The following is a 23,561-nucleotide window of genomic DNA, read 5'->3' on the forward strand; positions in this document are numbered from 1 at the left end:
ATCCAATGTGAAGGCATTATCATAGCTGTGTAACTGGAGATGGAGAGTAAAAAGTGGAGATTTAAGTTGGAGAATGGACCAGGTCCTGATGTCCTTTGGTTCAGTCATATGTGTGTGTGGTGTACAAAGACTAGCCAATGTTGAGACAGAGGTAGCTGAACTACAGGAGGAAGATGTGCCAGAGAAAAACCGTTTGAAAGACTACAATCAGGTGATGACCCAGAGGACACTGCAGTGAGATTGTTTTACAGAACAATTGGAAAGTTAATAGAAAACAGCAGACTTAAGCACAAATTACTTGACAAGGAACTCTTGCCAGGCTTCAGCTATATATATATTTTGGGTAGTAGAACATACAGATGCAAGAACACCAGCTTTGAAAATCTCGTTTTCAAGCCTAAAATTAGCAGGCGCTTCTTCAACTGATGACCTTTGGTTCTTGTGTGTATGCATATTCTTTTCCTCCTTTTTTTCCCTGTTATTCCGCTTTCTGCTTGTTTTACACTTACTGCCGCTCTATTCTGCCTTCTGTAAAGTCTTGAAAAAGTTTGGAAGATTCCTCTACTAGTTAATTTTTATCACTGGCATCCTCTTGCTTATTTAGCTGCATATGGCACTCAGTGTAAAAAGAGGTTACAACATGGTTTAAATGGAAGGGAACCACTATCTGGTGAAAAAACTATTTCATTGCACTTATTTACAGCAATGAAGCGTATGTTGCTGAAAGAAGTGCTTCCTCTTGCCAGTAGCATTGTGCTCTGAGAACCCTGGCTTCAGCCAGTGCCTTTCAAGGACTGCCCATCACTCTGGGCTGAGCGATTCCCTTTTCCATTCTGTTTTTCCCACCTACAAGCCCGCATAAAGAGGCCTCCTTTGCTGAACAGTTTTGACTCTGACTGAAACGAGCTGGTAAAAAGAGAAGGTATTTATGTGATGATTCTTTCAAGCTTCAAGTGGTGGTTTAAATAAACAAGCAAAAAATACTACCCTGAGCTGCCGAAGCTGCCTGGCAAAGGCACAGCAGCGAGGGCGAATTTACTCGCGCCGGCCTCGGTGAGGGGGGCCCCAGGAGAGGCGCCGCTGCCCCGCGTTGGCAGTAAGACCGCTGCCGCTCAGCCCCGGCTGATTCAGCGCCGCCACAAGGCCACCGCCCCCAACCACCGCCCCGCCCCCCGAGCTCGGCCCGGCCCATCTGCCAGCGCTGGGGATGCCGCCCGGACCCCCGGCCGTTGGTAGGCGGGGCTGGGCCTAGTTCGCCGCTGCCGTGTCCCGGCGGGAGGAGGGTCACGCAGGGACAGCTCCAGCGCCGGCCCTGGGGCGTTCTCCGCGCCCGCCCTCAGCCCCCCGCCCCGCCGCGCCTTGCCCGGGCGCTGCAGTCCCTCCTCCGGGGTGGCACCGCCGGGCGGCCGGGTGCGTTCCCGTCGGCACGGCGGTCGGCGCGCACAAAGGCGGCGGCGGCGGAGTGTGCGGGAGGCGGTGGAGGTGGGTGCCGGGGCTCGGAGCGGCCGCTGCGGCAGAGAGGGTGTGGGGAGCGCTGCTTCCCGGTGCCGAGCCGCCTGGGGAAGGCCGGGCCTGCACCGCCAAGCGCTGGAGCCGCGGGCGGCACCGGGTCCCTCTGGCCTGGGCATCCCGCCGGTGCCGGCGGGGCTCCGGGAGGCCCACCGCAACACCTCCTCTTTCCTTGCCAAGGGGTCTGGCTTCAGGGAGGGACAGCAAGTGGCGGAGCCGCGGGGTTCAGCTGCGGTTGACAGTGTTTTGTGCGGCGGGACAGAGAAAGGCGAAATCTGATGCTTTCCTGGGTTGTCTTCAGAGGGGGGCACCCAGCGCAGGGCGGCAGCGGGGAGGTGTCAGTTTGGGGTCCCTGCTCCGGCCGAACTGTGCGAGTTTAGGAAATCCAGGGCTCCTCTAAGCACTACTTTCCCTTTTACTTTAGAGATGGTATTTTGCCTTCTTTTTGCTGGCAGTAGCAGATGTGGATTGCTGCATTAGTACCACTGCTTCGCAAATAGTTTTCCTGAGATGGAATAATGAAAGCAGTGACAGGCCAGGGGGATTTATTGGCAAAGCAGAACCTGGCTGGCAGTAGTGCAATTGCTATATAGGAAACTAACGTCCGTCCCTCACGCCCCCCGCCCTTTTCTTCGGCCCTGAACACCTCGTACTTTTTCTATTGGTTAGTGTATTGCCTCTGCCTTCAAGCACCCAAGGTAAAAGGTTATGTATCTTAGAGAATGATGAACAGACAAAACTAGGCAAAACTGTTATCTCTGTCAAAAAACACAATTGTGTAGAGGCCTGTACTAATAACAGGATATCAACATTGATGTTGCAGACTAACTAGCAGATTGCTTTTCCTTTCATTGACCTCGATAGGTCTGTTGACCTCCGATTTGGTTCACAGTCTGGAGGGTGTTTTGGGGTGCTTTGTTTAGTTTATTTTCCGATGGCTTTTGCCTGTGCCTCTGCTGTCTTAGGAAACAAATACTGGTAGGTGTGCGCAGATAAGATTTTGCTGTCATCAGTGTACACAGCTGGAAGTCAGGTGGATGTACTCCTATTACAGTAAAATGAGCCTAATCCCATGAAGAGAATTGGAGAAAAAAGTGAGGGGACAGTAGAGATAAGATGGGAAAGAACATAATTGTGTTATGTGTTTAGGCATAAACCATGCAAATGCTTTTAAATACTTCTAGTTTTACTTTCTGCTTTGCTGATGGCTCCAATTCACTAATATAAAATATAGACTACCTAATAATACCTGCTTACCTGACTCATCGGGGTCTGTTTGTAAGGGCGTTGGGCAAGTTTTAGTCTTTGGCTCTTTTCCATACCTGAGAATGTGCAGGTGCACTTATTTGTTTACCTATGAACACACACAGACACAGCAATCATCAAAACCAGTTCAAATACATTAAGAACTGATTTAAAACTCTGAAAATGGAGAAAATGTAAAGTTCTACCTAATGAACAAATTTGTTTTCCAGTCCCACTGAAAGAAAGGATGCCAAGTCACATGATGTATCAGCACAGAGTAGAGCTGCTGCTGTGCTTCCACTCTTTATATTCCTCCTCTGACATCAGAACAGTAGCACAGGGCAGCACAGTACATGACCTGCCATATATTCTTCAGTTATTTCGAAAGTTTTCAGCTTCAGGCATCAGTTTGTAGTTCTCACTGTATAAAGTTTTATCCTGTTTATTCAGTGTCAGTCCAAATGCACTTCAGCCCTTGTGTACGTTCCGTTAAAATGACTTTGTGAGGAGGGAAGCACTGTGCAGTGGGAAGCTGAGGCACAGAGAGATCAAGGGAAATGTGGAAGGTCTCCCAGGACGTCTTTGGAAAAGAAGAGACAAGTCCTTGAGATACGATTTCAAGATTGCGTGAAATGTTGAAAGAGGTGTTCCTGGTACTAACCACCCCCAACTCTTTCTCAGCTTTTTTCTTTAATTGCTGCTAGCAGATTAGCCCATTGATCCATCTGAAAATTATTTTTTGTATGACTTTAGTGGTGTTAGTTTTCAGTGCTGACACAAGAGCAAGATTTGAGAAGGTTGGGAATGTACATTTGGAAGGTTGGTGTGGGGACCATGGTTGTACATTTCAACTGGCCATGAGATAAATTCTCTTGGATGCTTGAGTACCAGTCCAGTACCCTGATGGTGGGACTATAGACCAGTCCTTCCTTAATTTGAACATGAGGATTCATTGCAGGCAAGTTTTGAGTCTTCAATTTTAATTTTTTTTTATTTCAACCTCTGTCAAGAAAATATTCTGTCCTTTATGGGGTCTTTCTAAAGTATTGGACTAAGTAGTGTTTCAACTATTTGAAAGATAGTGCAATACCAGAACCAAGTGAATAGTCATAGTCTAAGTCCATATCTGTGAGTAAGTCAGTGAGTGACTGAGTGAGCAAGTGAGCGGGTTCTGGAAGGGACTGTCAGCCTAGGAGAGAAGTTTGGCATTTGCTCCATTTGACTCTTTGGCCATTGTAAGAAGTCACAGTTTTTTGCACTGGCCTTGACTTACTTGGAATAGTAGTCAAATAGTTCCTAATAGAATTAAGCCCATAATAATCCCAGCCCTAAAATCTGGAGATTTGGCTGTCAGAAAGCGAAATGCTGTTACTCTAATGTGTAGGGCCAGACACGGGCTGCATGTTGCTTTTTCATGTCAGAGCTAGCAAATACTTAAAGAAAAGGCTTTTGAAAGTTCTTAATGATTTTCAGTTTCCAACCTGAAATGAGTTAAAATATTAAGAGGTTTGAATGTGATGATCACACAGCATTAGTGACTTTACAATGTATTGACCGCTTACTAATAAACAGGAGTACCTATTTTAAAAATAATGGAATAATTATGGTTCCTAAACCAATCCCAACAGATGGAAGATCTGGGCTGTAAAAAATGACCCACCAAGGGGACAATTCTTAGCTTTTTCAGTGGAATTAGGACATAGTCTGGTGTACCTATGTGAAAGAAGTGGATCATCTAGGTGACAGTGAATTTGATCTTACCTTGGCATCCAATAGAGAAGGACTTAAAGAATTAGCTTTGTTAGGTCAGTCTTTGCTCAGTTAATAAATCAGTTAAGTAATCAGGGAACACGTAGCTATTTTTCACTATTTTTTTCCACAAGAGGATGAATTCTGAAAACGACTCATCTTTAACAGTCAAGAGAACTGGAAATTTTCTGAGCCTCCTGGCAGGTGATGCTCAGTTAAATTGACATTAAAAATTATACTAGAAAATAATTCTAATTTCATAATAGGTGCATGATGTAGAGGTGTGGATTATCTCCTGACATAGAACAAAACTCAAGCCATTTGAAAATCCTGATAGAAGCAGTACAGAGTGTTCTCACTTGCTTGGATCAAAAGGATTGTGGATTTTCCCAGAAGCAAAAAGAACTGTATGTGTTGTCCACTAGCATGGTGTGAGGACAGGAGTATTACTAAAGTCAGTAAAATTAACAGGAAGGCACTAGGGATTTAACCCATGACGTAAACTCATGTTTGCTGCTGAAATTGCTGCTGCCTGGTTAGTAAGTGAAAGACTTCTTGGAGTGTCCAGAATAAAATGTTGCTCCAAACCCACATACAGTCTCTCTGGGCTTTGAGGAATGCTGCTTTCCTGGAGTGCTGGCACAGTATGGACTGACTTTAGGTTCAGAGCATTAATTTACAGACCTCAGACTGCAAACAATCTCAGATTTGGTTGGCACGTACAAAAGCTAGGATAAAGGGCCTGCATCCCTCAGAGTCTAATTTCTGAACTCTTCCCCCATTTTAACTACAGCACCTTTAGTTCCCAGCATTTGAAATACAGACCCATTTTTGTCCGGTTTCCTGAGGAAGTGGGGTTTATGTGATTAGTCTTCTAGTCTGTCTTTTAATTCTGCAGTGATTTTGTTGCACAGCTGGGTTCAGCCCAGCTTGAAAGAAGTGTCCATCACCAGCTGACAGTTTGAATGCGGCACTTCCTTTATAAGGAGTAAGAGGTTTTCACCGTATGGAAGCAAAGCCATGCTGTGCCAGCTGGCCTCAGAGCTTGAGGATGGTGTCTTAACTTTTTTAATTCACAAGTATAAAAATAATCTTTGTGTCCTTAAACTGGGCAGGCAGTGTAGCTAAGATTTGTTGTGAACAAGAATAGCTGTAAAATCTATTTAGGAGTTTAGGAGATGAGTAAGAGGTTAAGAGGATGTGCGAGTCCTTGTTATTTGGATAGTCTGTCCATAACTCTCCTCAGCAGTGGAGTGTACATACTGTCCCAGCAACTCCTGCCCCACTGAGGAAGTTGTGGCTGTTTTGCACCTAGAAATTTTGTTACTTCAGAAGACCCAGTGTTGGCTGAGGGTGAAGCATACCACATATTTTTTTAGTCTAATTGTAGCCATCTTTACGTTTAAGCATAGCTCGCTTGGGAATGTGTTTCTTATTGTGCTTTAGGTTAGAAAAATCCCAAGTAAAAAACTGAAGTATTTTTCCAAACCAAAGGGATAATTTTGAAATTTTCCTTATGTCTGTGAACCTGGGGGCTCACTTGTGAACCTGGGGGCTCACTTGTGAACCTGGGGGCTCACTTGTGAACCTGAGGCTCACTTGTGAACCTAGGTCTCTGCATGTGGGCTGACAGCTTTTTAAGGGGTTCAGATGATGACCACCAAGATAACAGCTAGGGAGGTAACAGCTTATGGCTTAAAAGGAGAGACTGCGAGAGCTATTTTTATTCACTCTTCAGGGTATTCAGTTACCTGTTGGTTGTGAAGAAACAGAGGAAGAATCTTAGAGGTAACAGTGATAGGACATGTGCCAATACCACTTGAATGCTGGGGAACTGAATATAAGGGCTCTTTCTATCATTAAAATTTTGTGTTTTGACTTTAGTGGCACTTTGTAGCCTGAATTGAGGGCTGAGCAGAAATGCTTTTCCAAAGAGTATTTAGGGATTGTTTGTCAGTTACATCTTTATACTAAATATTTCAAAAAGTCTGTCTGGTTCCCAGAGTTAGTGCCTAATTTTAATCTTAATCTTGAGTCAGTTCCATAGTTGTCAGATGGAGCATCATTGCTTTTCAGGGGCAATGTAGTGACGAATACCATAAAGCCCAAAAGAGCATAAATAATATTTCCTTCAGAGCATGATTTGTGTCCTTGTACCCATGTATTGCAACAGAAACAGAGAAGAAAGTAAAGTCCATCCTATGTGAAAGGACTTTTGGAAAGATAGAACAGCTATGCATGAAGAGACACGCCTTAGTTACAGCATTTCTTAACTTTCCAGGTTTTTGACTATAATGCTTTAATTGTATTTTTTTAATTTTTTTGGTATAAATTAAAGTTAAAAAATGGAGCTGGCTTTACAGCATTTCACACATCTTTTTGTTGTTTCTGAAAGAACACAGCAGAAAGAGAGTCTCTTGCAGCAGATGATGCTGGTTATCACATCCCGCACAGCTTGGTGCAGTGACTGTCTCTCAGGCTCTGAGCTCATTTCTGTTTTCATTGCCATCAATGGGAGTTTTAGTGTCACTTACCGTGCAAGTGTCCCTTTTATTGATGTCCAGGTGATGTAGTACAGCCTAGCATATGAGGCATATGCTTTTATACTGAGTGCACAAGGACGTTGCTGAAGATGGTATCTTAGAATCTGCAAGAGGTGTTGGAAAAATTAAGAAAACGGTAGACATTGGAAGTCCTTAAAATCTGTACTGTTCAGGAAGATGTCTGCATAAATTCACTCATACTTTGAGAACCCTTAAAAGACTTTTTGAACTTTTAGTATGTATAAGTATGCATGCTGTCTCATCTCAGGGACCAAGAGTATTAATGGGATTATAAGCAGAATGCGCATTAACAAAGTAGAAGCACGTTAGTAAATGTTAAATACTAAACAAATCTGAGAGCAGGGGAAATAAAGCTAAGCACTTCAGCCTTCAACATGGCTAATTTGCAATAAACCTGAAGACCTAAAAGGCTGTTTTAAAACAAGAAGACTAAAGGGGCATTGGGAAGCACTCTAAAGTTTAGGCACTTTGAATTGAAGGTTGCTTGTCAAACCTTAATGCATATCTTGTGTGTGTGTGTGCATCATAATTTTTAATGGGAGAAATTACTTTAAAGTGGGAAAATAGTCAATGGCTTCAGTGTGGTGGAAAATTAGATCTGCCTAAAACTGTTACAGAATCATAGAATCATAGAATCATAGAATGATAGGGGTTGGAAGGGACCTCTAAAGATCACCTAGTCCAACCCTCCTGCCAATGCAGGTCCACCTAGATCAGGTCAAACAGGAACGCGGCTGGGCAGGTTTTAAAAACCTGCAGAGGAGACTCCACAACCTCCCTGAGCACCCTGTGCCAGGGCTCCCTCATTACTTGCCCTGCCCTTAAAAGCCTGTAGAAATACATGAGAAAAGTGTATTTGGTGTTGAGTGCACAATAAATGACAGGAGATGTTATTTTTTAAATAATGGGTTTCTCTTCAGAGATAATTGGAGATATTTATGAGCTTCACAGTCTAAAAGCCTGAAAGTGGTTTTGAATGCAACAGATTTTATAAACTTTTGAAAGCTGTTATAATTCCTGGACTTACAAGGTCTTTTTTGCTTTTGTCTTTTCATTGCTTTCTACAAACATATGGCAGCTGTAAATAAATTCAGTGGGAAATTCTGATTTTTATGTCAAATTGTTAATTTGTGAAATAGGACCTTACCCCACTGCTGGACTCTCTAAAATATTAAGCAGAGATTAAAGTCTCACTTGCTCTCTCTTTTGTCTTTCAGGTCCAAACCATGAATTACGTTGGACAGTTAGCAGGACAAGTGTTTGTAACTGTGAAGGAGCTCTATAAGGGCCTAAATCCAGCCACATTGTCAGGATGTATAGATATAATTGTTGTACGTCAGCCAGATGGAAATCTTCAGTGCTCCCCTTTCCATGTACGCTTTGGGAAAATGGGAGTTCTACGTTCTAGGGAAAAAGTGGTAAGAAAAATGACAATTTAATAATGCTGGCTGTGGGTTAACTAATGGCATGAAGGTTCCTAATGTCCTCTGTGCTATGCCATTCAAGGTTTTCTTTAGACACTCTTTATGTAGTGCCCAAATTGAGGTAAAGTTCAATTAAAATAATTGTTACCAATTCTTGCATTTCAAAGCATAATTTCTGAGACCTTGACTATAATAAAACCAAAACAGGCCATGACGTTTGTAACATTTATTTTCAATAAAGCAAAATTTTGAATGTTCTAATTTAGGCCCATACTAGATTTCATTGGGGACTGTGTATCGACCCTTTTGTTTGACATGTTCAATGGTAGTTACAGAAAGGGAGGTAATAATGAAGTAATATTTTCAGATAACAGAATGTTGAGGTTAATTGAAGCTAGAAAAAGGAATGAGGACCTGGAGATAAACCTGACTGTGTGGTATCAGATGCCAAGTTGCCAGTGAGTAGTGCATGACATTATTTTAGGAAGTAACTTGTGACTACATACAGTCTAGGTTCTAATGTAGCTATAATTGTTCAGCAGAAAGATTCGCATGTCATCATGTGCACTGTTTAAAGGAATTCCAATATTTAGCATGGATAAAAGTGGAAAATGTTAGTGTGCCAATAATATATTGTGTCCTGAAATATAACAAAAATGTAAACTTGTTCAAGTCTCCCCCCAAAATACTGTGAAAATGGAGATGGTGGCAAGAACAGTTATAGGCAAAGAGACAGATCTTCCTGAGAAGAGGTGGAAATGGTTGGGACTGTATTGCAGTGAGATAAATATGCAGAAGAAAGACACATGAATTGTGTCAAGAATGTAAAGCATTTTTTCTTATTTGTGCTTCTCGTAGTATAAAGAGAACTCTAATGGATCTGAAAGACAGCATACTAAAATTTGCATGTGAAAGTATTTCTTGCACAATTAAAATTTAAGCTGGGAAATAAAGAGCAAAGAGATTTTTGTGGTGAGTGAAGCATTCAGAATGATACTGAGAAACATTCAGGACTTGATATAATGGCTATGAACCTTCCTGAGCAAAGGAGCAAGAGAGCAATGTGCAGAATGAGTTATAAAACCATTTTGTCAATTGACAGCCTTGTGAAGGGGTGAGAAGTTCATTATTTTATGTTTAGTATTTGGCTTCCTGCACTTCCAGGAGAAGCATTTGCCTAGTGACAGTGGTAGGATAGCTGAACAGGAACTGTGTACCTAATATAACTTTCTTTCCACATGAGAATATATTTATTTTCTTCCAGGTTGACATAGAAATTAATGGAGAAGCTGTAGATTTGCACATGAAACTAGGAGACAATGGAGAGGCCTTTTTTGTGCAGGAAATGGATAATGATCAGGTACGAGTCAAAATTAATTTTAATTTGTTAAAAATCCAGTGCCTGCTCTTCAGTGTCAGTTTTGAGTTTATGAATCCTGTTGAAAAATACACTGTCACCCATTTTATAGTTTTGAAAGTTTCTGGACACATTTCTGCAATGGAAATTCAATACTATGCAGTTACTTTGTTTTTTAAGTTGCTGAGATATGGAAAAATCTAAAGAAAGTAATCACATAACTGAAAAACAAATTTATGTGCATGCCAATGTGTGAACAAAATAACAGGGAGAGAGTTCATATGCTGGGATATGTACAACAGAGGTTAATATGCCCACAGACCTGTTCTTTACAGAAATTTTTACTCTGAACATATGCACTTATCAAACTGCCAGTAAAAGTGCACATGCCCTGTAAACATCTGTGCACACTAATTCTGGTATTCACCCAAGACATAATCTTGCAATTATTATTTCTGTGGAGTTATGTTTAAAGGAGAATGCCTGCTGTTGAGCTGTGTGATTAAACACTAGCTTGTATAAGTTATGGTCACACAAATTTTCAATAATCCACACATAACGTAATGTAAGAATAGCTTTTTACAGACATTTCTCTTCAGGTATGCCCTATTATTTTTGTCACTGACTACAGTGGGATGAGTTTTCAAATTATTAAATTGAGTATATATTATTACTAGTTTCATATGAGATCTATGTGCATGTGCAGTATTCATCTCTATATCTTTATGTTAAATCTTCTCATCTTTGTATTTAAATCTTCTGTGTGGTAACAGTCATTTGGTGCCTGAAAACTGCTAGCAATACTTCCATGAGTGTCTAGAAATGTGTATAATTAAGAGAGTGTTTGTGTGACCTAGTTATAAACTGCTCACCTATCTAACTGCGATCTGTCATTGGAATTCTGAAGGAAAATTAGACCTAAACAAGATGTTTAGGTTATAAAGTAGGATTTTGTTTTTGCTCTGTACCCAGCATCAGGTGGATAGATGCTCTTGCTGTAACCTGGCCAATATTAGATGCTCAGACCATCCTCTTTATTTTTCTTGGCTTGTCTAAGGAGGTGCAAATTTTTGGATACTATAGGATCATACTGAGCATCCAGATGTCTAATCCTTTTTACGATTCTGAAGAATAAATGATCTAGAGTTTGGTGGTTGTGCATAGATTTTAGAGCTAGTTTTATGACTGGTAGAGGAACTAATATGTCGCATCATTGGATTTTTTTCTTTTCCAGGAGGTAATTCCTTATCATCTCTCCACATCTCCTATTTTGTCTGAAGGAACTGCTTTAATGGAAACTCAGCTAAAGAGAAACTCCATAGACAGGATAAGAAGTCTGGACACCAGTGTGTCCTCACAAGTACCACCCCAAGCCCATGGATCCCAGCCTTCTACTGAAACATCTCCAGTATGCAGCTCTGTGAAAAAAAGAAGGAAAAAGAGGAGGAAGTCCACCCATAAAATAGACAGCTTAAAAAGAGAAGAGATTGGAGACACATCGGAAGATGAAGACATGTTTCCTATAGAAATTAGTTCAGAAGAAGAAAAGGAACCATTGGACAATTCAAGGTGAAAACATTCCATACCTTTTAACAGTACTATCTAAGTTAGTACATATGGCTGATGGACATGTTTCTTTAAGAAAAACTTTAGACTTGAAAGCTATTGGGAATGTTAGTATAAAAAATAATGAAAATGACATTGAAAACATAAGAACAATCCTGCATCCTACTGCCTTCATCTCTGGAGACCTCAACATAAAAAGGACATGGACCTGTTGGACCGAGTCCAGAGAAGGGCTATGAAAGATGATCAGGGAACTGGAGCATCTCTCCTATGAAGACAGGCTGAGAGAGTTGGGGTGTTCGACCTGGAGAAAAGTAGGCTCCATCAAGTCCTTACAGCAGCCTTCCCCCTAGACAGGACCTACAAGAAGGCTGGAGAGGGACTTTATACAAGGGTGTATAGTGATAGGACAAGAGGAAATGGCGTCAAACTGGAAGAAAGTAGATTTAGATGAGGTAATAGGAAGAAGTTTTCCCTTCTGAAAGTGGTGAGGCACTGGAACAAGTTGCTTGGAGAGGTTGGGGGTGCCTCATTCCTGAAAGTGTTCAACGGCAGGTTGGATGGGGCTTTGAGCAACCTGGTCTAGTTGAAGGTGCCCGTGCCCATTGCAGTGGAGTTGGAAGATGCAGAGGTAATCATTTAAGGTCCCTTCCAACCCAAACTATTCTGGGATTCTTTGATCATACTGTGAACTGGAAGGTGTGAATCAGATAACATTCCCCTATTTCATTTAGTTAAGGTTATACTTCTCTGCAGGAGGGTTATTTTTTGTTATCTAAAGTATATGACAATTCAGTAATCAAGTATAGTTTTTAAAGTCACATCTTTCCCTATACCTAGGATCCCTGTTCCAGATGTGCTTGTTGATGATGAATCTGACAAAAAGCCTTCTGCAGTTTCTACATTTTCTCAGTCTGCATCTTACCCTCATTCGGATGGAGAATGGTCATCTCTTGAAAGGTACTTTTTCTGGTAGTATAGATGTAAATAATCTTCCTTTTTCTATTCATGTCCTACATGCTAATGCTATATGAAGTCTTAATAACAATTTTGGTACTAAACCTGCTCACTGCCAACTAGTAGATGAATGTTTTCTATGAAATCAGATAATGTACAAAAACTTTAGGTTAGCTTTGTCTTTTATTCAACAAATGCATGCATACAAATGCAAGTCTAAAAATTCTGAAGAATATTTATTTCTGTTGTTGTCACTGTTTGCATATAAATACTGTGCAGACTATGAATTTTTTGTGAAATTGGAATCCTTACCTGACGCACACCTTGTAAAGGCTTGAGTGAATGCAGGTTTATAAATCTTCAGTACTTTGGGTGTAATCCTTGTAAGAACTTGCAAGATTCGAGGTGATAATTAAGATTATTTAAATGGATAAGAGTATGAGATTTTTGAATCCCTTTCAAATCTCATCTCTTGAATTGCACAGTTAGATATGAAATACTTCTTATATGAAAAGAATATATGCAGTAATTTGTTTCCTTTTTCCTGTGTGTGTATTTGTGTACACATATATACCTTTGATGTCAAAACAGGTCAGTTTGGATTTCTTTTCTTGTGTCTATGGGACACTATCAAACAGGCACAATTTCCCGCTTAATGTGCGTTATGTTTTAATTCCAATAAATTGTGTGTGTGTGCGCCCTTGTGCACACGTGCTCCACATCCTCCATCTAGTCTAGGGAGTGGAACAGTATTCACAAGACATTGTACTAAAATGCTACCTCTGTAATTGAGGGGGAGAGGAAGGGAGAGCAAGTAAATTAAGAGCTTAATTTAAATGTTTTGAATTGCATCTGGAAGAAACTTTCTTCACTGACCGAAAAGCTTAATGCTATTAGCTTCACCAGTCTGGTGATAGCATGTGTCTGTACTCTGCCCTTTCTGTGGCTTTTTGGTATGTTCTATTTGTTTCTCGATTGCAGTGTTCTGAATTTTGAAAAGTCTAGATGGAAACTCACCATTCACATAGCTAACTGCACAAAGAACAATCAGCACTTGTGAATAATGACACCCTGTTTTTCTTTCTACCAACATGCTGTGCTGTCCAGTAAGCCTTTAGATTGCACAGGGCAATCCTCTCTTCTCACTGTTCCAGCAGATGGAGGCCTATCTAACTCTTGTCCTCAGCAATCTTCTCACTTTTCTCCTCCACTCAGGTAGAACAGTTGTCCTCTCTTTCTGGGCTGCTCTTTCATCCTTTTAACACATGAATACAGTTTTAACACATTAATAGTATGTGAACTTTGTTGAACTTATAATTGTACTTATTACTAACCTAGACACTTTGAAAGAAAGTGACATTGAAAACCACTTGCTCTGCTTGCTTTTGTGTGGACATTGACTGGAGGCAAGTTACCTTGATGAATCATCCGTTGAATGAAGTTGGCCAATATAAAATCAGGCCAGTGAAAACCTAGGTTAAAACTGAAGTTAAGATGATAAAATAAAGGAAGAACTTATTTACTGAAAACTTAGCTTTCTCTGAAGACTGACATTTCCACGTGGCTTTTTACAGTCAGTGTGTATTTTAACATCATCTTTATCCCATAGTTTTCTGGAGTTGTTTGCTTGTGCACAGGTTGCAAAAGTAAAAGTAAAACAAAAGCCTCAGAGATTACATGAACAATAAGGAGTGCAAATTTGTAATGGGAGGAGCCCAGTACCAAAAGAAAACTTTGTTACCTGCTTTGAGGGAGAGGAAGACTTTCTGTATGTTGGATTGCAGTTGACGCCTGTTAATAGGGTGAAGATGACACAACAGATAAGGCATCTTGTCTAAAGTTTAGGAGACCCAGACTTAAGCCTTTGCTATAGTGCAGGATTCCTCTGAATGTGGAGTCTTTTCTATAGAGCTAAAAGTGGATTCAGATGCTTCTTATGATATCTGAAATTTGAGATGCGTCAAGATTGTGCAACTAGGCCCTTTCTGTCCATAAAGTCAGTGAAGTCACACCAGCTTAGTTAAAAAATTTAAAAGCGGTATCAGAATATTACCTCTACAATTCTCTATTAATGCTGGTGAAGTTCTGAGTAATAAATCAGACTACATTGCTCACTGCTTATCTCAACACAGATGCCATACTAGGTGCCCAAGACTGTATTGAAACTGTCTCCCCTCTTTAACCTGACTATATTGCAGCACCAAGTCAAGGTGAGATCCCGAGGCATTCAAGACTTCTCTACTCAGCCTTTTTCATGGGAAAGAAGGGCAGGTGCACAGGTGTTGAGATGGGGCAGTGATGTGCTCTGAGTAGCTACATGAACTTTGTTCTGGAGTTTACTTGTCCTGAAGTACAGATGTATAGCTAAAGTGCTGTAGTAACTTGTCTGAGGAAGGCTCACTGTGTCAGCAACTGTGTTCCTGTATTTAAAACAAGAAAATCTGTTATCGCTACCTCAAAGGATGTACAGAGGCTCTCAGCTGTCATTGTGACATTTACATCAGGAAGATTTCTTTCTTTGCAATTATCTTTTCCCAGCTATTTTGGCTTGAGTCAAGACAGGAGTTTTTCTCAGGTCACACTGTTGCTTTCTCAGGGCTCTCTGCTTTCAGTGGCAAACACTGCAAAGGTCAGCTTGGTTTTCTGTTGCAGAACTGCCAACTCCAGGCCAAGTTGAATTTGACGTTGAATTACATTAAGTGTTAAGGAATACACAGGACTGTGACACAAAATAGTCAGCATTTATAGGATGTGAATCAGATATACTGATCTAAATGACTGAACTGAAGTTTCCCTTCCTTCTTGTACAGTGTTGACAGGATGAGTGGCTCTAATTTGATCTGCAATATCTCAGCAATCTATGTAGGCAAAAGAATTTCAGCTGGGCTGGGTCAATGCCTGACTTAAGGACAAGGGAATTGCAAGGCATAGTTCCGCCCAAGACAAACATATTGGTGATGTAAAGAATAAAGAAGACATTTTGAGTCTGATCCATGGATGCATGCAGAATACTGTCATGGGGTTACAGATCCTATACAGTCTTGGTACTCAGCCTTATTGACCCCTAGTGCAAACATAACATTAATTCAGGATTTAATTTGACCAAACCAAGGTAAGAAGAATTTGAAGGATTGTGATTGTGAGCTTTATTAGTCTTCAGTTTGATTTTAGTTTGGTGGCAATAGTATGAAGTGAATAGCAGCCAAAATAGTCCCAGTGCAGGTAAAGGAGATGGCGTCTAGCCTTACAGTGGAACGGGCTGTCCAGGGAGGTTGTGCAGTCTCCTTCTCTTGAGGTTTTCAAAACCCGCCTGGATGTGTTCCTGTGTGACCTGATTGAAGCGGACCTGCTGAAGCAGGTGGGTTGGACTAGATGATCTTTAGAGGTCCCTTCCAACCCCTATCATTCTGTGATTACATATGGAAGCAGAACTACACAAACAGGAAGTATACAAGCTGGACTGTAGTAGGCCTAATTGCCATCTGTGTCCATAAACTACAGATACTATGGTTGCTGTTTCAGAAAAATGTTAGCTGGAAAGAGTACCTATTGAGTGTTAAACAATGATGTAGCATATGAGGAAAAAAGTGAAGATATTTCTCTATAATGGAAAACCAGCTGTCATTGGGAAGCTGCCAACCCTGTATTAATGCTTGTGAGTGGCATAGAAAATGCAGCTTATGTTGTAGATGATATAAGGAATGAAAACACTTTAGTATCCTTTTATAAAAACAAAATATTTTACCTCCTCTTTGCCTTGTCTGGTTTGCTCTTTGATCTTTTAAATTTAGATGACATTGCAATGATTGTTCTGGTCTCCTCTGAGGCTGTGTGGTGGGTTGCCCCTAGCCGGACACCAGGTGCCCACCAAAGCCACCATGTCACTCCCCCTTCTAAGCTGGACAGGGAAAGGCTCATGGGTCAAGGTAAGAGCAGGGAGGCCACTCAGCAATTACTGTTACAGGCCAAACAGACTGAAATTGGGGAAATTAGTATAATTTACTGACAAACAGAATGGAGAAGAATAATTAGAAATAAAAATCTAAATCTTTAAAACACTTTTCATCCTCCTCTCCCCAACTTCTTCCTGTGTCTCTACCTCTTTCCCCTAAGCAGCACAGGGGGACAGGGAATGGGTATTATGATCAATTCATCACAAATTGTCCCTGCCACTCCTTCCTCTCAGAGAGAGGACTCCTCACACTTTCCCTAGTACAGTGCGGGGTCTCTCCTAGGGGTGCAGTCCTCTGTGAACTTCTCCAACATGGGTCCTTTCCACAGGCTGTAGTTCTTCACAAACCGTTCCAGCACGAGTCCCTTCCATGGGTCACGGTCCTTCAGGAACAAAGTGCTCCAGTGTAGGTCCCCACAGGGTCACAAGTCCTGCCAGATAACCTGCTCCACTGTGGGCTTCCTGCAGGGTCACAGCCTCCCTCAGGCATCCACCAGCTCCAGTGTGGGGTCCTTCCCAGGATGCAGGTGGGTCTCTGCTTCCTGGTGGTCTCCATGGCTGCAGAGGCAAGGCCTCACCATAGGCTGTACTATGAGCTGCAGAGGAATATCTGCTCTGGGCCTGGAGCACCTCCTCCCGTCCTTCTTCAGTGACCTTCATGTCTGCAAAGTTGTTGCTCTCACATTCTCACTCTTCTCACTCTTCTCTTCACCTGCAGTTTGCTCCTGTACAGTAACTTTTTCCTCCCTTCTTAAAACTCATACTCCAGAGGCACTGCTGCCACTGCTGATGTAATGCACAGATTAACTCATGCTGTGACAACACTTCCTTAAATCTAGATGTTTTGGGCTTAAAGCAGCAGTAGTTTTCAACATTTCAATGGCCCCAAACGCATGGAAATTACTGCAAATCCTGCAAACTTGTCAGCAGGAGACGTAGAAGTTGCTGAAAAAAACCACCAGGCATTTCTTCAATCCTTAGAGCTTGAAAATACTTTAAAAATCACACTGTATTGATTCCTTCATCTGTGAAATGGTAGGTTATAACCCTAAGGACTAATAAAAATCTGAAATTCTTAGGACCTGAAAAGATTGCTTATCAATTTTGTAGTTCAGTTAGACAATGTAATTATGTGCAGCTAAAAAGTGATATCGTTTGCCCATATTCAACATGTATCTTACTGCAGCATAGATGACAACAAGGAATAATGTAGGTAATTAGATTGCTTTTTTTTTCAGATGTGTAATTGACATATTTTTAAGAGCCGCTTTGTGTTAGCGTGAAGTAATTATTTTCCTGTGACCAATGAATTCCCTACCAGCTAGCTCTACAAAACTGCCTTACATTGAAAGAGCAACACTGGTTTGGATATTTAGTTTATTCAGAAGGTAAAGAATAACTAAAAATGGAAGAATTTGTATTAAACACAGGAAAAATTTTATTTTGGAGAGTGAAAGTAATTTGATTTTAGGAACATTGTGAATTCTTTTGTTGCTTGTAGTTTTAAAATCAGGATTGCATGAGTATACTGAAGACATGCTATAGCTCAGACAAAAAGTACTGCTCTTTGTTCAGGGGATTTTGGGTAGAATTCTATGACTTGTCTTATGCAGGAGGGCAGAGTAGATAATCCGAATTTTTCCTTTTGCCCTTGAAATCAGTGAGTCATTATTTACTAATGGCTGACTTGACATCACATCATTGACTTCATCACATTAAAAACATCCTACCAACTGATAATTTAGTAGTTAATTATTAATTATTTTATAGTAAGTAGTCAGCAACACAAGCAAATATATTTTTTAACTGGAAGGGCTGAAATTTTTTGTAAAGCTCTCCTTCTATTTTCCCTATAAACATGCATCCAAGGATACAAGTGAACAAGTAGCAGAAGGAAGTAATCAACTGGATTCCTTAGACTAATTAATCACTTAGGATAAAGTGTCTTGTTGATGCAAGAGAATAATTTCAGCACTTCACATCCATTATAACAATACTAATATCTATTCATCTACTGCTACTGATAACATCTCCATGCTTTTTTCCCCACAAAAAAACCCAAGTCCTCCTGAAATGTTGAGGTCCAGTGCTCTTGTTCCATCTATTTCAACTTCTCAAATCCTATTTCTGTGACAGCACTTAAAGATGGATGAGACCTCTAAATACCAGTCTAAGAGGACCCTGAACTGTTTAAACTGTTTTCCCATGCTTTCACGCTTTCATTGGCTGATGACTGTTTAGATATTCTGTGCATTGAATTGGTGGATGGATATCAGTTTAGAAAGTGCTTAGTGCATTGTGATTTTTAGGTTTGTTGTATTTTTTGTTTGTGTTTTTTTTCAGCCCATTGGGTTCACGCCCTCCTACACCTAAAAGTGACTCAGAATTAGTCAGTAAACCCATGGACAGAAGTGGACTGAAGAATAATCCCCACATGCACTGGGCATGGGGAGAGCTACCCCAGGCTGCAAAGGTATCCAACATAATTTGTTTCATTCCTGCCAGCGTTTATTGTACTTTAATGGAGCACATGTGTTTATTCTATAGCAAAATGCTGCAGTAGAGAGAATAGATCCAGTTTTTAGATAAAATTGCACTGTTCTATGTAGGAGAATTGCATCTGTATCCTTAGGAGGTACAGGAAAGTGCTTTATGCCACAGATGTTCTTAACACTGATTATATGCTCTAGAAAGCGAAGTACCTGAGACCTTGTCTTGTGAAAGTTAGGAGCCTAAATAACATAAAATCAAACTATCCTTTGATAAATCATTGAAATTCATAAATGGTCTTATTAGGTGGTTGGTGTTAGCAGTGTGATTCGCAGAAATTCATATTGGTTGCTTGACTTACATAAGCATCCAGAAACACCTGCAGTTCTGTATCTCTGCATGCCCAGACATGCTGTTCCCTTGTCTGAGCTCTGTGGCTCCATGCCTGTCTCCTGCATGAAGCCATTTGGGCCAGTTAGGTGACAGGATCTGTAGCGTGTCAGCAGCATTGCCTCCCCTGCTGCACATTGGCTGTGTGCAGCTGCGTACACCGTGGGTCAGTCAGGTTCTGGCCAACTCCTTATGACTCCTTATGGAGTCAGAGCATCCACATAAAAGGGGCTACTGAGGGGTTGCGCCTGCCTCAGGATGTGGGAATAAAAGTCAGGTTCCAGTGGCATACTGCAACTATGGGGCAGGGATGGTGCAGGGTTTGGCCTCTTCTGATGAAGGCTGGCTTCTCTGCAGAAAGAACTGCAGGAGTGATGGAGTCAGGAACAGAAACAGTATAAAGAAACAAATTTCCCACTTTTCAGGCCAGAGAAATGAGTATCCTCCTCTGAAGGAAGACTTCTGTGTTCTGGTGGTGGTACCAGAATTATAATGGCTCTATTATAATTTAACAGTAATTCACTTTTGGTACTAGTGCCAAAAGCAAGGATGGCAATCCAGAGTTACTAAATCCTTCAGAAGAGCTATGTTTTGTTTAGTAGGCCAAAGATGAGCTGTCTCCTCACCTTTGCATTATTCTTCTCCTCTTGTATTAAAATAAATTTGGAAGCTATTTTCTGTACAGAAGTGATTTCAGTGCACAGGTCCAGACAGGAGTTTCAAGTTAGCATTTCCCATCTAGAATTTAGGATTTCCTGTTAGTAGATTTGGATATTTTCATTTTTATCCCAATCACACAGCCTGGTGTGTATTGCAAATCCTATTCCTGGTGGCTTTTTCATCTACAGTCCCCATCTATGTCTCTAGTCAAATTATTCAGAGCCGATCTGGCCATACCTGAACTGGGAGTTAAGTTTTGGATGCTGTTGATCTTTGGTTAAGAGTTTGTTATAATGTATGGTTATAGCAGCTCTGCAGCTGCTGCTGTAGGAGTTCAACTCCTCTCTGTATAAGCACACCTCCCGTCTCACACTCTGAGACGATCTAGACTTGTTTCTATGAAGTGACATAAAATCTAAATCTGTGGTTATAGATTAATATCCTGCTCCCAAAGAGCATCCTGTTTGTGTAAGGACTCCAGTCTGTGCTCCTTTTTCGTGCTTGTCAGGTCTACCTTCTCAAGAAACGATAGGGTTTGTGCAGGAAGGGAGAGCTCAGGGTGGGAGCTCTGATGTGCTCCCAGGCTGGCAAGTGGGAAATAGACTCTAGAGCACGTTGCAAAAGAAATCTTTTCCAGCTCCAAGATACAGAGGGATTTTGTGCAAGCACACAGCAGAGAGGTCTTTTGTGCACTGCAGTCTCCATCTCACTTTGAGGTAGCTTTCTGCTGTAGTTGTTTACCTTGAGAACCTGATCTCACTGGAGTAAAGAGAACAGATTAAGCTCAGGCTGTTGCATTTTCTAAGAGCTTTTCTTTACAGCACTCTGTTTGTTTTTATTCACAGGCCAGTTCTATGGTGAAAGCAAAGGAACCCAACGTGGTGGATGTAAACCCTTCTGAAAGCACTCACTTTCGAATCATCCAGAGTTCTTCTGTAGAGGAATTTAATACCGTGTCTCCTCTACCTGTCCTTGGACAAGCAGATGCAGCAACTGCTGATGAAAGTGAGCCTTTACCACCTGAGACAAATAAGCCGGAGATAGACTCTCCAGGAGTAGCTGTACCACCGTTGCCTGCCAGTGAAGAAATAAAGCAAGCTGCAGCTTGCTCAGCCCAACCAGCTGGCAAGACAGATTCTCCTTCTAGAAAGAAAGGTAAGGCTGTTGATTCTGTGCTTTCATGTATGATTTTGTCTTTAAATTTCATGGTGATAAAGCCCTTCATTGCCATATAAATTAATCTGCGCCCTGAAGGCGCTTTCAGATCTGGAAAGAAATAAGCCTTGGAAACAACCTTCAAAACCTGAGCTGTGCAGCAGGCTGTTCCCAGGAGCCATGTACTAAGATAGAGGATTCTCCTTGTTCTGGAATATTTGGCAGCTCAATGTGTATAAGCAAGACTGTAAAACTTGCTTCAAATTTGACAGATTCAGAGATTTTGCTTTTGGGTAAAAGCACGCTATAATATATCTGCTGGTTCACCTGCTGTTACTGTTCTTACTTCCTGAGTTGTTATGTGTCACTGGTAGTTGTGGAACCTCTCTGCTCAGGTACAAAGTTGTAGTGTGTCTTTTGCCCAAACAACAGATCTACCGTATAATAAGGTGGTTTTTTTTTTCATGTTAACAATTTCAATTCTGTGTGGTACACATCCTGTCCTGAATTTGTGAACGGTAACTCCACCTGCTTTTCTGCTTCTCAATTTCTGGGCTCTAGATCCAAGATGTTTTATAATTTATAATAAATACATATACATATATTTATAATACATATTTTAGAACTATCACATGAAATTTATTTGCCTACAAATATTGTATTTTAGAGCTTTGATTAACCTATAATTATGTAAGCCCTATGTAAGCCTAGTTTGTGCAGCTGCTTTTTAACCAGTAAACATTCAGGTTTCTTAGCCACTTTCGCATTGCATTCCACTGTCTTTGAAGCCAAAAGGATAGTGTTACTCTGCTTACTATTTGATCTTTGCATACCTTTTTTGTCTGATGTTTGATGTTGGAATTTGGGACAGTAAGAAACTTAAGATTTTAGAATTAATTTCAAATTAGATTTTGTCTTTACAGTGGTTACTTTTCTAGAGGTACCAGCAACAACAGGAGAATGATGACTCCATGTGTTGGTACTAGCTAAAGAGTGAGGAGAGTTGTCTTATCCCCTGCAGTAGTGTATGTGCACACACAGCATATCAGTTGTATGTGCTAAACAGTCAGTTGTCTCCATAACAAACCAGTTACAGTATATTTTTTGCTATAGTATGGAACATAAGAGGTAACAAAGAAATACAAGGAAGAATTTCTTCACTGTGAGGGTTAGGGAGCACTGGAACAGGCTGCACAGATGGGTTGTGGAGTCTCTTTCTCTGGGGACATTCAAAACCCACCTGGATGAGTTCCTGTGTGACCTACTCTAGGGTGTTCCTGCTCCAATGGGAGTTGGATCAGGTGATCTTTTGAGGCCCCTTCCAGCTCTTGATATTCTGTGATTCTGTAGTAATATAGTCTGTTGTGATTTTTTTGCCCCTTGCAAAGGGGTATTGAAGATTAATTCTCAGAGCCTAAATGCTCTGATTGCTTTACTGTGATAATAGGCAAATTCTTGGAAAGTTCTCATTTTGCTGTTTTCTCACAGTTGCCATTGACTTCTAATTCCCAGAGGTTTTGTCTGGGATAGGGAGGCATCAGCATATCTCAAAATTAGTCCTCTGCTGTCCCATTTTGTGTTTGAACCATGTGTATGAGCAACTTGTTTAGAAATTTTGACAGTACTATTTTATAAAAGTAGAGTTCTCAAACTGTTCAAACGGTTGGAGCTTGTCTGGTTTCTCAATCTGAAAATGAAATGTTAAACAATAATAACAGTTCTGGCTTGATAACTCAGAAAATGCTCATTAATAGACTTATTTGTGCCATCCCTTGCAGACAAACGAAGCCGACATCTTGGTACTGATGGTGTCTATTTAGATGACCTCACTGACATGGATCCAGAAGTTGCTGCACTTTATTTCCCCAAGAAGTATGTCTTTTATTTTATTTTTACTATTTAAAGAGTTCTTGTGACTTTCCATATTTAGATCAAACTCTTCATTGCCAAGCAGATAAGACCTTATTTTCAGAGTCCAAGCAGAAGTGAAGGCAGAAGGAATTTTCTGTATTAGTCTACTGAACATTATATATTGATTGTGGATTGTTATAATGTACACTGATGTTTGGGAGTGTTACTCGCATGTCCTGGCAGAGCAGTTGTCCTTAGGATATATTTATCCTCATGTCCTTGCTTAGTACCGTGAAGAACATACCTTACTGTTAACAGCATTAGCACAAAATTATTGCTCTGATGTTGTTCTATTGTGGATGATCACCTGTGAATATGAATGTTAGAAAATTTTTGGAAGATGCATGAGAAAATACTGCAGCCTGAACAAAGAATTTCTAACTTGTTTCAATCTCTGTTAGAGCCTCATAACATTTATAGCCTCCTTCCACATCATACATTACTCATTTGACTGAAGTCATTGAACAACAGCTAAAGTAGCTTTTGTATTTTAATTTTCTTTCTTGTTTGTTTAAACTCAGCTATTGAAATATTAGCATTTCAATAAAACTTAGAAAGATTAATAATACGAAGAAAAAAGACTGTAAATTCCTTTCTCAAATGCATTCATAAAAATCTGTAATGAAAGCAGA

General features: G+C 40.7%; 1 protein-coding gene across 1 annotated transcript in view; it reads left to right on the forward strand.

Annotated features, from left to right (window-relative positions):
• Positions 1 to 1,299: 1,299 nt before the first annotated feature.
• LPIN1 (lipin 1) overlaps positions 1,300 to 23,561 on the forward strand; it is a 48,205-nt gene continuing 25,943 nt past the window's right edge. The window contains exons 1-8 of the mRNA XM_061990224.1: positions 1,300 to 1,482; positions 8,285 to 8,485; positions 9,756 to 9,851; positions 11,083 to 11,417; positions 12,255 to 12,374; positions 18,667 to 18,796; positions 20,709 to 21,018; positions 22,797 to 22,890. Coding sequence (XP_061846208.1) covers positions 8,294 to 8,485; positions 9,756 to 9,851; positions 11,083 to 11,417; positions 12,255 to 12,374; positions 18,667 to 18,796; positions 20,709 to 21,018; positions 22,797 to 22,890 — 1,277 coding nt within the window. The 5' untranslated portion in view covers positions 1,300 to 1,482; positions 8,285 to 8,293. The remainder of the gene's footprint in view (positions 1,483 to 8,284; positions 8,486 to 9,755; positions 9,852 to 11,082; positions 11,418 to 12,254; positions 12,375 to 18,666; positions 18,797 to 20,708; positions 21,019 to 22,796; positions 22,891 to 23,561) is intronic.

Source organism: Colius striatus, chromosome 2, assembly GCF_028858725.1.
Source record: "Colius striatus isolate bColStr4 chromosome 2, bColStr4.1.hap1, whole genome shotgun sequence".
Classification (NCBI taxonomy): domain Eukaryota; kingdom Metazoa; phylum Chordata; class Aves; order Coliiformes; family Coliidae; genus Colius; species Colius striatus.